A 16738-nucleotide genomic window follows, 5' to 3' on the forward strand; every position below is an offset into this window, starting at 1 on the left:
ATGGTAACCGTTTCCAGGCTGAATCACCAACACCATAAAAATCACAACACAGGATGTGGGATATGTTTTGGAGGTGGTTTTCCAGTGTGTGTGTGTGTGTGTGTGTGTGTGTGTGTGTGTTTTTTGTTTTCTGGATATGGAGTCCTTATCGCATGAGTGCTGCTGTAGCCTGTTAAGCTATGAGTGGAGGCCCCTCAGACCGATGACTGTCACATGTTGACCACCGCTCAAGATGGATGTTTGACCTCTGACTCACTTCTGACTCCCGCCTTATTGATTTTTAGCACTCTGACCGACCTTTTCAGACATATAGCAGCACACATAGAGCACCACAGGCCTGCATGCACTGTCCCATTTATCGGGATGTGCGTGTTTCTCAGTGATAATGGAACATCCTGTTAATAATGCAGCGAGGGAGGCAATAATGCAGCGAGGCACTGCACCACCTTTTCTCATGAAAACTCATTTTCCCTTTGTTGCTCTTTCTCTCTCCCTCCCATCCTCTCCTCTCCTTGGGCCATCCTTACTAAACAATTTCATTTGTCCCCATCGACCCAGTCTGTCTGCATTTGCAAAACCAATATAAAGTCTGGGAGGAGAGACACGGTTTTAAATGTATCAGAAAGCCCTGCTCTGTGCAGTGTGAAATACTTTTTACCATCCGGTTTGGGTTTTTTTGCCTCAGGGCTAATGGGGTTCAGTAGCTCGGACAAGGAGACAGATAAAGAAACAGGCTAATTTCATTCCTTGTGGAACTGCTGTCATTCAAGTCGTCCGCTACACAGCTTTGAGACTGTACCACAGCAGTGCTAAGATAGTTGTTGGTGTTTAGCACCTTTCCTGTGAAGTGTCTGTCACAGTCCTCTAATTTAACTCTGACTTCCAATGTCATCCTCTTTGCCTGTGAAGTTTGTCCATGTTTGCAGAATAATGTTAAAATTTGTGAGACCATTTCTACTGCTACATTAAATCATTACCCAGTTTTTATGACTGATGCACCTGTAACCTGTACTTCTGGCTCACCTGTGGGGCTGTATTTCCAATTTAATTGCTTCAGTGGTAAAGTCTTTCATGTGTTATTATGGACCACCGAAGCACACAGCCTCCCACACTCTACCCTGGGGGTCATTTCAGTAAGTCCTTGGCTCCATCCTGATAAGAAATTGCTATTTAAGCTTTTGTATACGAGTTCGGCAGCACCTACATAATAGAGTCTGCACTGCTCAGTGCTTTCTAGTCAGTGTGATGGATAGCTGGATGAATGCCAAGTGATCTGAGTGAGTCAGACATGAGGTGAATCTCATTTTTTCCTTATTTTCCCTCTTCAGTTTTTCTCACTTTTCAATTTTCTCCTTGGTCCTCCTACTTAAGACACGATGAAGAGATGCGAAGGAGGAAGAATTCAGGCGAACAGATTTTATCAAATGACACATTTTTCCTAGTCGAGCATCACTGGAAGGGACATCACAGCTGCATCAGCTGAGAATGAGCTTGTAGCTGCTCTGTAGCATCTTGTTGCCTTAGAGTCTTTGTTTACACAAATAATGTAATGTATATTGAAATATTTTGCATATTGTCACTTAAATCTGCACTTTTTAATGAGCATCTTCCTTCCTATATTTGCATCTTGAGTTATTCACGCTGACTTACACAGTCTTTCCGCTTGTAAATTCATCACTAAATAATTGTGAGTATGATGAGTCTGTTGAAATAGTTAAGTAATCTTTTAAGGAAAAGATTGAAATGATGGTGTTTCTGCCCAAAATGATTAATTTCTTCTATGTGACTAAACGGGGAACTACACTTGCAGACAATCAAAATGTGTTTATTACTGAAAGAAGACGCCAGACGCATGTCAGCAATGGGACCAGATAAAAATATTCTAAATAAAATAATTTGCCTAATCTTGACTGTGCTAACATTCATGTTAAATTTGTGGGATGCCATCTTGCTAATGATGACCAAGATATGAAAGCTCCTTGCACCAAAGGCTACAGCCCATCACATGACTCCCTTGTTTTGCCCCATTACCACAGACTGTATAAGTCTCTGTGTCATTATAATTATTTTTTCTCTAGCATGAATCATCTGTGGATTGCCTTCACCTGGCACCCTAATGAAGCTGATCCACGGTGGATGAAACGGCCTGCATTTTCCTTTTAAACGATTAAATGTGATGTTAAGAGGGGTGGTGTGAAGAGATATCGTCTCTCTGCTAAACCATAACACACTGACTGTCTCTTTTTCTCTCCACTCCCCTCTCTGGGTATCGCATGTAGACTGCACAAGAGTCCATGGAGCAATCATGTGAACTGTTCAGCCCGTCTCCTCCCATTCGCTGCCCTGTTCCTGTACGTCTGTGAACAGGCAGCTGCACATTGAGGCCTACTGTATCCTGGCCAGTGAAAGCAAACTGTGATCACTCCCCGTCTCCTCTCTTCTGCCATGCTTCTCTCGCTCCCTCCTATCCATTGCCCCCTCCAAAATCCTCCTTCAGTCCGTTGCTAAGCAGCACAGGCAGAGCGTGTGTGTGTGTGTGTGTGTGTGTTTCCTGTAAACAGCCGAGTGGGTGCTCTTTGCTCTCAGCTACTGAGGGAAGAAGAGAGTGAGACGAGACGGCCTAAAATAACTCTCTCCGACTCTCACAAAAGAGATGCAATGACGCGCAGTGAAGTGTAAAAAAAAAAACTGGTATTTCATCCCAAGTAAAAATTTCAGAAGGAGCTGAGATAGCTGATGGCTACAGTTTCAGGAGGATCAGAGTTTCAGGAGCATTTGAACTATATTTTCTTTAATGTTTTGTTTACTGCCAGGAAGCATGAGGCCTGGAATAAAAATGAACACAGCTGACAAGGGCCATTTATGCAGAGGGCTGGTGCCATACAGCCGGCCTGTGTGTGAGTGTGCCCCCTGAAAATGTATTTTCAGTCTGTGCTTATACTGTCCTGCTGATTGTATCACCGCAAATAAAGCACATCTTAGAGCCACATATATTCTCACTTCAAGGATTTCCTTTGTCATCAGCAGGATTATGAGAACTACCCATTCTACCTTGTTCACTTTATTAATCTTCGCCAGATGTAAGCCTGGAAGGGATGATATGTTTGGTCATGTATGTGTGTGTATCTGTCGGCAGCTAATATGCATACTTCTGGACCCATTAGCCTAATATTTTTGTGCACATTTATAATTGTATGCTCAAGAACTTAATTTCTTGCCGTTTTACAATATGCGTTACGACATAGGAAAATGCATTTCCAGCAATCGGCTAGGCTAAAAACAAGGCTTACCTAGTCTGTTGCAGGCCACATATCAAAAACGGACATCCATAGAAAAGTTTGGTCACATCTTGAACTGAAGCATCTGCAGATTAATTATATACTCAATATGTTGTGATCCAGTGAAGTTAGACAAAATACCAGCTAAATAAATCCCATTTTTTTTTAATCTATTGTCTGTAAGGGAGTCGGGAGGGACAACTGAGAGAGATTCAACTCTTCTTTGTATGGGAGGTGTTTTATTTTGTGTAGTGTTTCAAAAAAAATGTTCTAAATAAATAATTACATTTAAATTCAGAAGTTTGGACTTATCGTCCCAGTTATTACTGTTTATACATTTAAGCGAGCCCAGGATGCTCAGTCACAACACCATTACACTATTCAAGTTATCTTAAGGAAAACTGAGACTAAAACGTAACTTAAATTTAAATGTCATCTTCAGAAATCAGAAGCAACTTACACTAAACAAAAACACTTTCTCCCCTTCATTCTACTGCTCTCATGCATACACGCTGGACACACATCCTGTCCTGCACTCTCTGTTCCCCACCCACATGCTCCCAGACGCAGCTAGCGGAGATCTGCACTTAGTAGTTTCACGATGCATTTGGCTTCATTAATGGTAACTCTCTACCCTTTCCCCCTCTCATCTTCCTCCCCTCTTATTGTCTTTCTTTTTGTGTTTCAGCTCGGTGGCGGTGAAGATGACCACGGCACGGTACCGTCCCACCTGGGAGCTGGCCGTGGACCCGCTGGTCTCATGTAAGCTGTGCCTTGGAGAGTTCCCTCTGGAGCAGATGACCACCATCACACAGTGCCAATGCGTCTTCTGTACACTGGTGAGAAGGACACATTGCAAACAGCAACACATTTCCTGAAGCTGGCAACAAAATGATGACTTGAATAAAAATGAATGATCCACAAATCAAGTTTAATACTATATTTAAAAAATATGTTTCAACGAGCAGAAGTCACCAAAAGGACGCAGGATTTTCACTGTAAATAAATCAGCCTTGCAGTGTTCCCCTAGGATGGAGTTGTAGCAGCGGAGCTGAAGCAAAACATTTTTTGTGCTCGTAGTGCGTAGTATGTCTGAATTTAAAACCCCAACACAACATGTCTCAGCAGTATTGCTATTGTGTATGAGCATGCGATGCACATTACAATAGTTAAAATTTCAGTGTTTTCCCATAGGTTTTTGTGAGCTTTAGAAGATTGTTTTGGTGTTGGTTGGGGTTTAGGGGTCCTCCCCCAAGAAAATTTTCCAATGAAAAATGTGTAATTTTACATCATCTTGGGCCATTATTTTCACCATATCTCTGAACAAGTAGGTGGAAAAGCTAGAGCAGATAATAAATAACCAACACCCAAAGATCAGTCTACTGAGGGGAGGAACTACAACCTTTAGATTTGGCCAAAGTTATTTGGTTGGTTCTGATGCTTTCCACAGTGATTTTACATTCATGGCACAGCATGTTTTGGGCATCACCCCCTAAAACCCTGTTAATGACCTCAGAATCAATATAGATACATATCTGTAGACATTAATATAAAAAATAGGCAACATGAGAAACCGCCTCCCTTTTGAGGTGCATTTTATTTGCACATTAAAATCCAAAAAGAAATGTTTCCTCATTAGCTTAAAAGGACTAGTTTGCATCACTAATTTGCTTTACTAACCTCAACTCCTCCAGTCACCACCATTCTTTCTTTTCCTGACAACCACTTTTTCACACTCACCTGAAAAACAATTTAGGATGTACCTGTCTGTACAGGACAGAGCTGTAGGTTACACCAGTTTAGTCTTAGTTTGTACCTGATGTTCTAAACATTGGACAAGTAGGTAGTAATAAAATACAGCTACCAGTTACTCTCTATAAATTGATCTAATGTTAAGTTACATATCAGCTAAAGACGTGGCCTACTGTAGAAGCTTTCCTGCTCAGCTGCGCAGTCTGAAGGGGAAGGGGAGATGTTTGCTAACTTAGCGCAAAGAGGCTTTACTTTTTCTAGCAGGGGGGGGTGAACAACAGACGGACTTTTCTTGGTCTTGAGAAGCTGACACTATAACCGACACATACATTTACTGCCAGAATATTTTCCTCCGCTCACGTTCACCATCACTTTCTGCTACGCACGTGCACCTCCCGATTCGGAATTGAATTTGCGGGGGTGCTCTGTCATGCCAATTCCCTCCTGTTGATGTCCTGATAATTATTTAGTAAACCGTAACAGATCCTGGAAACTCACAAACGGGGAGGATCAGTCTCTCTTCCAATGATTTGAGCTGTGCGTCGTGTCCAAAAAGTTACAGACAATTGAACTCTGGCAGGGGCGCACCGCCGCTCCTGAATGCATATAGGGGAAACACTGGCCTTGGGATCAGACTGGACCCATGTGAAAAAGTCTGGGACAGAGGAATAGTTACACCCATTGCCTGTCAGATCTTAACCACTCTGGTCCGGAGATTGGGAAACAATACACAAGAATGACCAGTAAAAATAGAAGTTACTTGCTAGAGCACAGTCTGGGTGGCGGCATTTGGTCATTGTGCATGACCAAAGTTCAGTTACCACAGAGGTCAAGCACAATGTAAACACAAAGAATGACTGCTGTCTCACTTTAGCTCCTTTTTTTTAATCAACCATTTGATATTTGATACTGATATTCCCTCTGTTACATTTTGCTATAAAAATAGAGAACAACACATGCAGTGCAGCGAAATAAATGAACATAGAATAGAGGCTAATAAAAATGCTGATGTCTGTCTATTTAATGGACGTTTAATTAAATCTCACTCAATCTTTTGGATTTTTCAGCATTGTAAAGGATCAGCCACTGGTTGTTTCATGAATGTAAATTTGCAACCAAAGACTCCCCTAAAAGAGATAAAAGAAGTTATATGCTTCAAATGCAACTTGAAATGGGGTTTATGAGAGCAGTGAGACTGAATCAAAACAGTAATGTTGCGGCCGTAAAACCAAAACATTGAAATTAAAAAAAGCTAAAATGCACCATAGAACTATAGTGTGAGGTGATACTTGTAGTAGGTTTGTCACTGCCAGCAAACCCATTCACATTACAGTTAGTCTTTTGACCCATTGTTAGTGTAGAAATATTAATTAGTGTCGCTTTTATTTTTAATATTTTCAAGATATACACATTCACCAATTATTCATTCCTTTCTGCCTGAGGTGACAGACTGAGATAACAAGAGAGACCCATGAGCCAGTGTTTACCACCTTTTTTGGTGCATGGTCTGTTTTTTCCATCTAACTGGATATTGAACTAAGTCAATGATGTATTTGTCTCTCTGTCTATTTGTTTCTCCCTCAGTGCCTGAAGCAGTATGTGGAACTCCTGATTAAAGAAGGCCTTGAAACTGCAATTAGCTGTCCAGACTCTGCCTGTCCCAAAAGAGGACACTTGCAGGAAAATGAGGTATTGACAAAAGAGAATGTCAGATTTTTGTTCTTTGATCGTCATTAGATGAATGCGTCCTTTAGTTGGTGACTGGTTGGCCAATGTCAGAGAATCCCCTGCAGCTCCTCAGGCTCATGAACATGTCAAATAATGTCCAGTATGTCTTAGCTTAGGTCTGAGGCCACTTTTTATTTTCACACAGTGGTGTACAAAATTTACAAAAACAGGCATGAAATACAGCACGTGCAGAACTGCTCAAGCATGTGCTTGAAATGAGCAAGTGGCGCTTTACCTCTACAGATTATTGTCTTCCATGTCTTGAATCTTCTACCATGCTGCTCCTTTTCATCCTAAATAAAAACGTATGTGTTGGTTAAACCAACATGTTAGTTGCAGTTTGTTTAACACACATATACTCCCCCTCAAAGCTCTAGCTTTAGTCAAGATGACAACTGCACTCCACCTGCCAGTGTGTATAGTCCATTATAATGAGCATGTCTGTCTTCCTCGCAGAAGGTCAATCTGAGAGCAAAGAGCAAATTTGGTTGATGGACTCGCTCACTCTCTCACTTGGTCTCGGAAGCCCGTTGGCACTGCATTGTTCAGCACACCACAGCCTTATGTTTCTAATCAATCAGTGTCACTGGCCCTTAATGGAACCCCAGCTACTCCTGCCAGTCAGGCATAGCATGCCTCATCCCGTCTGCTCTGACAGCAGTGCCCTCACCTTGTAATTGACTGCTCTTTTACAAAGCCTGAATGCTTATTTCATTGCCCAATAAATGAGAACATTTAACCTTGAACGGGTCTGTGTATGCACCTTGAATACATTCTGGCAATTGGATTCTCTTTTTCTTCCTGAGAGTGGCATAGGACCTTATTGGTAAGCAAGTTGCACGTTCTGGTCTTGTATAAATTTGAATGTGACATTGTTCTGGAAATTATATTCACATACTGAATGTGTAATTGCTCCTCGCAGTTTCTGTCTATAAATATGTGCAATGACCTGCTTATTTCCCCTCCCACTTCTCTTCTCCTCTCTCCCTGCAGATTGAGTGCATGGTGGCCACGGAGATGATGCAGAGATACAAGACGCTTCAGTTTGAAAGGGGTGAGTCAAGGCAAAAGCAGCCGCAGTACGTCAGCGTTATCGCATGAGTTTCTCTGTGGGTGATGTGTAGGCAATGACTGTGTGTCACAGACAGGGATACTGTATTTTACTGTGACACACAAAAGGATGTCAACAACCCCGTCTTGCAAGTGTGTAGCCAAACTGCTGTCCGCTCTGCCTGAAATCAATCTTTACCCCTTGTGGACATTTTTGCTATTGAATTACACCATGGGGTATCTGTGGAAAGCTAATGGAAAAGATTGGAGCAATGCTTGTTCGCTCAGTAAATTTCAAACTTCAACGCTGACCGGTTTGCTTTCTCTCCACGCAGTTCACCATGTCAGCTCTGAACAGCAGTCAACTGATTCAGAAATAAGTGTTTTAGTTTTGACTTCTGACATCAAAAATTATGGATTCAATCTCAATACCATTTGTGAACTCCAAGTAGTCATGTAGGCAAGGATATTCCAATGACAGGTTGTCTGGCTTAACATTTGTTTGATTTGCACTATAGTATTCTGACTCAACCCTGTAATCCTCATCACAGTGTAGCACCAGCTCCTATCAAATGTGCACGAAAGGGAAAGCTTCCCAGACTTTGTTTAAAGAGATTCTAATTGGATCGGTTCAGCTCTAGACTCTGATGGAGGCAGGTCTCTTACCATAGTAAGATATTTTTGTCAAACCTTTTTTATCTCTGCTTCAATGTGCAGCTATGTGTTCAACGTCTGCAGTTTACACTGTTTGTAGAATAAATGTTAACCTAATGCTAAAAGGCTTGGATATCAGGGATGGAAAAATAATGGCAGGTCGATGTTGCTTCGCTCCGTGCTGCAGACATGCTAATCAGTAATAGTTCCCTCGCTACCAGAGAAAACATTAATCAAGCCCTGCCGTCACTCTTTGATGGTACTCGCCCCACAGGTTCTCCACCTACACAGGCACACAAGCTGTACACAAAACATGCAGATCTCACTTGCAAAAAATGAATGCATAAACACAGACAAAGACATGTATGGGAACACAGAGGGAGAATAAAAATCCTCAGAATGCCTCAGAAACTGCTGCTGATGCTGCCAGGATAAGGGCAGTCAGATGTCTCATCAGTGTCCCTGTCCAGTCAGGCGGAACAGTTTCTGTAACTGTTCCATATTTCTCAGGCTGAGCAAAGAGTGCATGTGGATTTTGTGCTCCGAGTTCTTGGCAGAAAGGCAAGGGGGGAGATAAAGAAAAATTTAAAATTCATGGCAACCAAAAGACTGTTCAACAGGTACTTTTTAAGTAATAAGAAAAGTAATATTATTACTTTTGGAAGGAGTAATAAATAAAACTAAATTTAACACAAATACTGAGCAACTTGCCCGACACTCCTAGACGCACCTTTTTGTTAATAGCACAATTGTTCTGTTTATGTACATGGTTTTATCTCACATTTGCTTTAGCAGTGTAGATGTCTGTTTCCAATGCCAATAAAGTCCAATTGAATTAACAATTGTTTAAAAGCAATTTTCCAACATAAGCAAGCACCAAAATTAATCTTTAAAAGTTACAACAGGTCAGAATAAAAACAATTTCTCTGTGATTTGGGTTTACTAACCCTTTAAGACAGTAGCTTTACTGTCCATGACGCTGGCCCTTTTATTTTGTGCCATTAGAGGTGCTGCTGGATCCCTGCCGGACTTGGTGCCCTTCCTCGACCTGCCAGGCCGTGTGCCAGCTAAAGGAAGCAGATTCTCCAACACTGCCCCAGCTGGTCCAGTGTGCCGTCTGTGCCCTCGAGTTCTGCTCAGCCTGCAAGGCCAACTGGCACCCCGGGCAGGCCTGCCAGGAGAACAACTTGCCCATTACCTCCTTCCTACCTGGAGAAAACAGGTACTGCCCTTCATGCGTTCATCCCTTTTTAAGATTTTGCATTTTGAATTCTTGTTTTCTCAATTTCTTTATCTTTAAACTTTATAATCACCACATTCATACATGTTTCTCTCCTGGAGAGCCTTTTAAGGCTTTGAGCAACTGTAAAGTTCTAGCAGAGCAAAAGTTAAAATTTTTATGATATTTAACTAAATATCTTGGTTCACAAACAATTTTACTATGTCAACTTGGGCTTTTAGAAATTCAGATTTTTTTTTTACTGACATTTTATGGACCATATTCAGGAAAATAATTAATAAATTAATCAGAAAATTATAATTAGTTGAAGCCCTAGTATTAACTACTGGATAACATTATGAAATAACCCTTGAAATTGGTCAAGAATATAATTTGTAGATGTAAAATAATTTCCATAAGTGATTATTATTTTAAACACAAATATGAATAGCATTTTTAACAACTAAGTAAATAAGTTGATTACTTAAGTATAATTTTTGTTTGTTATACACCAGTAATATCCAGTCGTGTAGTAATCTTACATTGAGTGTTTTTACTACTTTTTCAACCTTTTAAAAGCTATATTATAACATTTGAAATGCTCTGACATACCTGCTGCTGTAAAGCCTCTGTAGATGCAATACCTGAAATTGATACACATTTTCTCAGAACTGGAGCTCAGAGCCGCTTGTCAATATACAGCAGGATTCATTCGGTGCGTCCTTAAATACGGACTGGCAGCCGGTCGGGCTGGCAGTTTCATAGCCACTACTCAGCTGAGCATCCGCCAGGGCTCAAGCACAAAGTAATAGGCAGATATAAAACAATCTGCTAAAACTAAACTGCAGTAAAGCAGTCTGGGATGAGCCTATTATTCATTTTAAGGATACAGGAACTGTCTGTGAGGGCAGAAGAGGGCTGCCCGGAGACATGCAGCTGACCCGTTTCTTTGCAATATCCTCTTACTGTGGAAACGGCATTAGCTCTGCAGAGCTTTCCTCTATCTGCACAGGTTCAGGACCAAGCTCAAAGGCCACTGTGGAGTGAGAAAGGATTAACAGGTCTGCTCTTATAAAGAGCCTCCGGTGTTTTAAGTACACTTGTTCACCACAAGGATGTCTATAAAAGGATGTCTGACTCTGATTCGTCTTTACGCCCCAAGTATTTTATTATTTCTTTGAAGAAGAGGACTGGGGAAACTCTGAACCTCCTCATTTAATGCCCCCCTACTCTAGAAAATGAGTGAGCTTGTTTGCTATTCTAGGACAATACCAATAATGACAGCTACCTGCTCACCCCCACATTTCAGGAGTCAGCATTTTAATGAAACAAGAGAAAGGGATACAGGCAAACTGACACCAACATGAGGAAGGAATAAGAGCATGGGAGATAGTTCAAAGGCATTTAGTGATTTTTATCATATCTATATTTTTAAGTGTTGTGAGATCCTGCACCAACACTAACCACTGGTTCACACAGTCCTGTTACACCAACGATTGTAAATATTGATTACTGCATTAAAGCAATCTCATCCCAAGTTGCTGAATCCCTTGTTGATTGATTTTGGATTTTAATGTCCTGTTTGGAATAAAATAAAAAAAAAAACATCAGGTTTATATGTGTCTTTCCTTCCCAGCTCTTTCTACAAGAACGAAGAAGATGATGCACCAATCAAGCGCTGTCCTAAATGTAAAGTTTACATCGAAAGGGACGAGGGCTGTGCCCAGATGATGTGCAAGAACTGCAAACATGCCTTCTGCTGGTACTGTCTGGAGTCTCTGGATGTGAGTTTGCTCTTCATAATTTCTTTATACCTTGATATTCACTGCAGTAGAGAGCAAGATTATGCATTTTTCAAGCTCTAAAAACCTCTACAGTTTAATATATTATATATTATTAAATATGATATTAAAACATTGTAATAATGTAACTGTTTTGCATGCTGATAATCCTGCATGTCTTCCTGCAACAGCAATAGCTTTCATTATCAGGAAATTGTTGCTCAACCTTGGTCAGTCTTGATAAGAAAGGAATAAGATGGGGGGGGGTTATGAGCCATGGTGCCTTATGTAATCTTAATTGTGTGTGAGCACAGACGACCGCACCACACAGGTCATTTAAAAAGCAATTTTCTTAGAACATCTGCCTGTGTCTTTCAGACTGATAATGGTCAACCTTTATCTGTATTGTGTGTGTGTGTATGTTTGTGCGACAGGATGACTTTCTCCTGATCCACTATGACAAAGGGCCTTGTCGAAACAAACTGGGCCACTCCAGGGCGTCTGTTATCTGGCACAGAACACAGGTGAGAAACCCATCCCCCCCTTTAACCACATTGCAGCATGTGGACATACACGTGCTCCCTGGTTCTGCCTCTTTTTCATTTTCTGGCTCACACACTCACATTCAGTGACGGGCTTGTATTATCTTGACAGCATAATAGGAAAAGGATAGCTTGATGTCTGCGTGCATCGATGTCTGTCTGCTGGTCAGTGTCCTGCTGTTTCCAGCAAAGCTTATTATGCATACCTTTCACTTAAAAAAAACTTTACATAACTGAGGTTTTTCTTTACCAATAGGTAACCGAGTGAGATGATGGATTATAAAGGATTGGATATGACATGTAATTTCCCACAGGTGAAATGGTGGATTACACATTAAGGATTAGATAGGAAATATCATTTCCCACATGTGATTTGTCTTTTAAGTCTATGACAGAGGCTGACTCTACTGTTCAGATCCCAAATCTTTCCTCAGTATCTCTCCTTAGCCAAATAATCTATTTGTGGGGTGGCACGTCCCTTTGTCCAACATACTTGTTATTTTGTCAACATTAGCATAAACACTGGCATCTGTTGCCCAGTGGGGCAGGCTTAGTCATATGATTACAGTTCAGCTGATGGAAGCCAGCTATAGTTTCACTGCTCTGTGTGTCTTTGTCTCTCTCTCGCTCTCCTTATTTCACCCCCCTCGTTCCTTCACATCGAGGGAAAAAAAGCCTCCCTCTCACTCCCTCATAAATTGAAGATGCACCAAGGCAAACCTATGCTGCAAAAAAAACCCATCTTCTCTCCCTGTCTGTATCTGCCACCATGGGGTCTCTTTTCCCATTAGAGTCCTACCATCAGTTACAAGGAAGGTCATGTCTTAAACATGTAAGCATCATTTACCTCTTTTAAAATGAAGGAAATTGTGCTCAATACACTATTTCTTCAACAGCACAGCCTGTATACTAGCTCAATGAAGGGGGGTTACTAAATGGGTTCTTAAATAACAGGCAGAAACCTGCTTGCAAGCAATACCCCCAAAATGATGTGTTTGCCCTCAAAACGGCAGGAAAAGCATTGTGCTATTATAAGTCACTGTTGCATGTGACTGGATGTTATGTATTCCATTTTGTGGCTTTGAATTTGATGGTGTCTGGCTCCCTCAAGTGGTGAACTTACTAACTATCTTGCTGCGCTCATGCCAGTAAAATTATATATGTATTATTAATAACTTTATTATCTCTGTTTTACCTTGATAATGGTAGCATTGCATATAATATCGTTTTAATCCATGATTAGTTAGGGTATGTTAATAGTTTATCCGACCATCCCTTATATTCAGAATATAGTTGTTCACTACCCAAATAACAAATAGTCATCAGCAGTTTTCCTGGTGTTGACAGAGAACCAGTAAAGCCTCTTACAAGCTAGTCCGCATGTCAGTTGATTTGGCAATTTAACGATTATGTCACAAGATGTAGCAACACTCTCAGTCCATAACCGCAAGCAAACAGTACATTGGTAGACATTCATGAAAATTTGCCAAGATCATCTGTGGTAGTTGCCAGCATCTTGTACATCATCTCAAACATGGCTGTCCCCGAGTTTAATCCGCCAGCCACTTTATATGCCTGTCTTTGTCCTAGCCCTGAATCCAGAAAGCGAAAAAAAATATGCCTCAAATTGTCAAGTTACTGAGCTACAAAGCTTTCTAAAGCATTTTGAAGCAACTGTGCTGACGCATTGTGTGCCGTCTGCAGGCCAAAATATGGTATTGCAGTTGATTGGAAGGATTCAAGATGAGAGCTTGTGAAACTGAAATTTAAATAAAAAAGTAATATATTGCACCAAAGTGTTTCAGTGCCTTACTTTACTTGTGCGCTGTAGGATGATGCTAACAAGTAGTCTGCCGTAACATCACTGCACCAAACCCCTACATGCAGCTGCTACCGTATGAATAAGAATGTTTTTAAATCAATGTATTTAATCTTTCCTGATGTCTCCCTGCAGGTTGTGGGGATCTTTGCTGGCTTTGGTCTGCTCCTGCTGGTTGCTTCCCCGTTCCTCCTTCTGGCCACTCCCATCGTCCTCTGCTGCAAGTGCAAGTGCAGCAAAGGCGATGACGACCCATTGCCAACCTAAACACACCATCAGGGCTGGAGCGGAGAGCAGCTCCAAGGATGGGCCACATTTTTATGTTTTCTTTTCACCCCTTTACGTTGTTTTCTTCCCACCAGCTTTGAGCGCTTCATTTTTTTTAGGGGGGTGGGGGGGGGGGGGGGGCTGAGCCTGCACCAGCACCAGCCCCTGCCACTTTGGGGTCCATTGCCCTGCATGAGAGAGGCATAGTAGACCCTACACCTGGGCTTGAAGAGTTGCAGGGTCAGAGGAGGTCAGACTTGACTAAGGACCACTGCGTCTGTGAGACATTGGTGGTATGGGGACGTGGGGGAAGTCTGGACCATTTCAAGTGGTCTTCAGTCGTGGGTTACTGTGTTGTGGTATTTTGGTGGGTCATTACAAGCAAAGGAAAAAATCAGTTAAGAAATGCTTTTCTCTTGACAATATCATGCAGGAGCCACCTTGTTTCGTCGGTTTGTCTTACACAGTAAAAGCTTTTTCCCCCGCCACCACTATCAATGTAGCTCTGCATAATCAGTCAGTAGCATTAGAGTTGCGCCACGCATGTTTGGTGTTCACTCTATTTGCACACAGAACGTGATAATCTCATGTCATGTTCACGACTGAGGTAGAGAAGGGAGGCTGTTGTCACTCTTAACTCAATGTACAGCACGTCCTTTTGATGATCTTGATGTCAACGTTTTATAACCTGTTGCTTTTAATAGAACTGTGCTCAGAAATGTGTCTCTGTCTGTTGTACTGTACTGTTTTCCAACCTGTTAGGTACACTTATTAAGGGGGATTGCCACTCACATCTAAATATACACTTAATTTCTGTTGTCACCTGACAAGGAAAACTAGTTTTATTCAACTTTCAGCTTGTGTTTTATACCTGAATGTCTTTTTTTTATTTTTTATTTGCATTATTGTTATCAGCTTTCTAATTCATTTTCTTTGACACACCGCCAGACATTATGGGTCATCTCTGTGCAAGAGAGAGACAGAGAGAGAGTGTGTTTCTGGAAGATGTTGCAGGTTTTTATGACCCTAGATCCAGAAATCTCCCAAACTGAGTGGTACTCCCCTTTAAGTTCAATATTACCGTGAAGAGATGTCACTCCTATAACTCTCAGTCCCCCAGGTGGCGGTTTAGCCAAATAGAAATGAATAGCCTTAAATTAAGAAAAGCCAAAATCAGGCATTTCCCCCTGTGCATTAAAGATCCAAATCAAATCCAAATAATCCCAGGGAAAGCATGTTGAACAGCATTTTAAAGCATTACAGACAGTCAGAGAAGCCCTTTATATTCAAATGATTCTATGATGTCATCCATATGCTACACTGTTAATAACCATACTGTTTTAAAAAAAAAAATTTAAAAAAAGAATTACTGTCCTAAACTGATGTTTTGTGTGACCTGGGGCCTGTATTTCCTAAGCCTTTTTGAGCAGGAGAGTTAATCAATATCCACTCAACCATCATCACAAATAATCTGAAGCTCTACTCAGAACACATCTCCTACTCTTTGAGACTTCTCAAATACCCGCCGGTCCGAATTGCAAACTTGCATATGTTGGTGGTCAGAGTGTCAGTGTTTTGTTGTGTTGGTAGTTAGACCTCCAACAACAAGCAGCTATTCCTCACAGGGATGTCGGAAGAGCCTTTAGAGTAAATATAAAAAGAATGTTCCACTTTTGGGCACATAATTATGAAGCTGCTCTATACTATATCACTTTATCTATGCAAGTTTGTACATTACCATTCTTAAAAGGCTATGGATTGATCATAATCAAGTGTATGTCATGAGTAGGTCCATATAGTGAAAGCAGCAGAATGTCACCATACATGTGCATATCATGGCTTTTGTTTAATCAGGGAATTATTCAGAAGTGATCCATTTTATTTTCGTCATATATGTTTCTGTTATCTGTCTTTGACCTATATTTAAAGTTTAAAGCACATTTAAAGCTTCACAAAAAACAGCTAGACGATATTAAGTTATTAAATGGAAAAAATGTAAACCATTTAGTTATAAAGTAATTATTTCAAGGTGCACATGTGTTAGGTCAAATCGTTTTTTTTTTGTTACCATACTTTGCCATTCTAATGTTCTGAGAAAGCCATTTACTACTGCTCACATTCCCCTCCCTTCTGGTGTAAATTGCCAGTGTCCATGTAGCATTTAATGAGAGGTGTGGCTACATTTACCAAAACAGTAGCTAATCTGCAACTCACTCCTGTCCTCATAAATTTAGCTCCCAATATTCAGTATGATAAACCTTATTATTAGAAGCCTTCAATTTAGAGTACCTTACATGTAGCCTGTGTTGCTTTCACACTGACCTCATGTGTTGTATGAGCACGATTATTTGATATAAACGCCAGTCCAATTTCTACCTTTTGAAGTTTGGTGCTTTCCCCAAAAACAGTTTGATTCCACAAACTTATGTTGTTTTAATGACAATCGTGCCAAGCAGATTTCCTGGAAGGGATAGGGAAACGGAGCCGTCTACTATATGTGCATTTTAACCATGTATTTGTAATGTATTAACAGTTTTTACAGGGTGGAAAAATATTTTAACGCTTCTTTATGTATGTAAACGCTGCACTGTATATGGGTTTCATTGTTTTACTTCTTGATAGTGTGTGTGTGTGTGTGTGTGTGTGTG

The 16738-nt window shown here is 40.9% G+C and overlaps 1 protein-coding gene across 2 annotated transcripts in view; it reads left to right on the top strand.

Moving 5' to 3' along the window:
* The window catches only part of rnf144aa (ring finger protein 144aa), a 32435-nt gene extending 15753 nt beyond the window's left edge, over nucleotides 1-16682 (top strand). For both annotated transcript variants that reach the window (XM_046061986.1, XM_046061985.1), the window contains 7 exons: nucleotides 3967-4117; nucleotides 6615-6719; nucleotides 7752-7812; nucleotides 9468-9684; nucleotides 11318-11465; nucleotides 11897-11986; nucleotides 13959-16682. In XM_046061986.1, the coding sequence (XP_045917942.1) occupies nucleotides 3983-4117; nucleotides 6615-6719; nucleotides 7752-7812; nucleotides 9468-9684; nucleotides 11318-11465; nucleotides 11897-11986; nucleotides 13959-14090 (888 nt within the window). In that variant the 5' untranslated portion in view covers nucleotides 3967-3982 and the 3' untranslated portion in view covers nucleotides 14091-16682. The remainder of the gene's footprint in view (nucleotides 1-3966; nucleotides 4118-6614; nucleotides 6720-7751; nucleotides 7813-9467; nucleotides 9685-11317; nucleotides 11466-11896; nucleotides 11987-13958) is intronic.
* Nucleotides 16683-16738: the final 56 nt, after the last annotated feature.

Source organism: Micropterus dolomieu, linkage group LG11, assembly GCF_021292245.1.
Source record: "Micropterus dolomieu isolate WLL.071019.BEF.003 ecotype Adirondacks linkage group LG11, ASM2129224v1, whole genome shotgun sequence".
NCBI lineage: Eukaryota > Metazoa > Chordata > Actinopteri > Centrarchiformes > Centrarchidae > Micropterus > Micropterus dolomieu.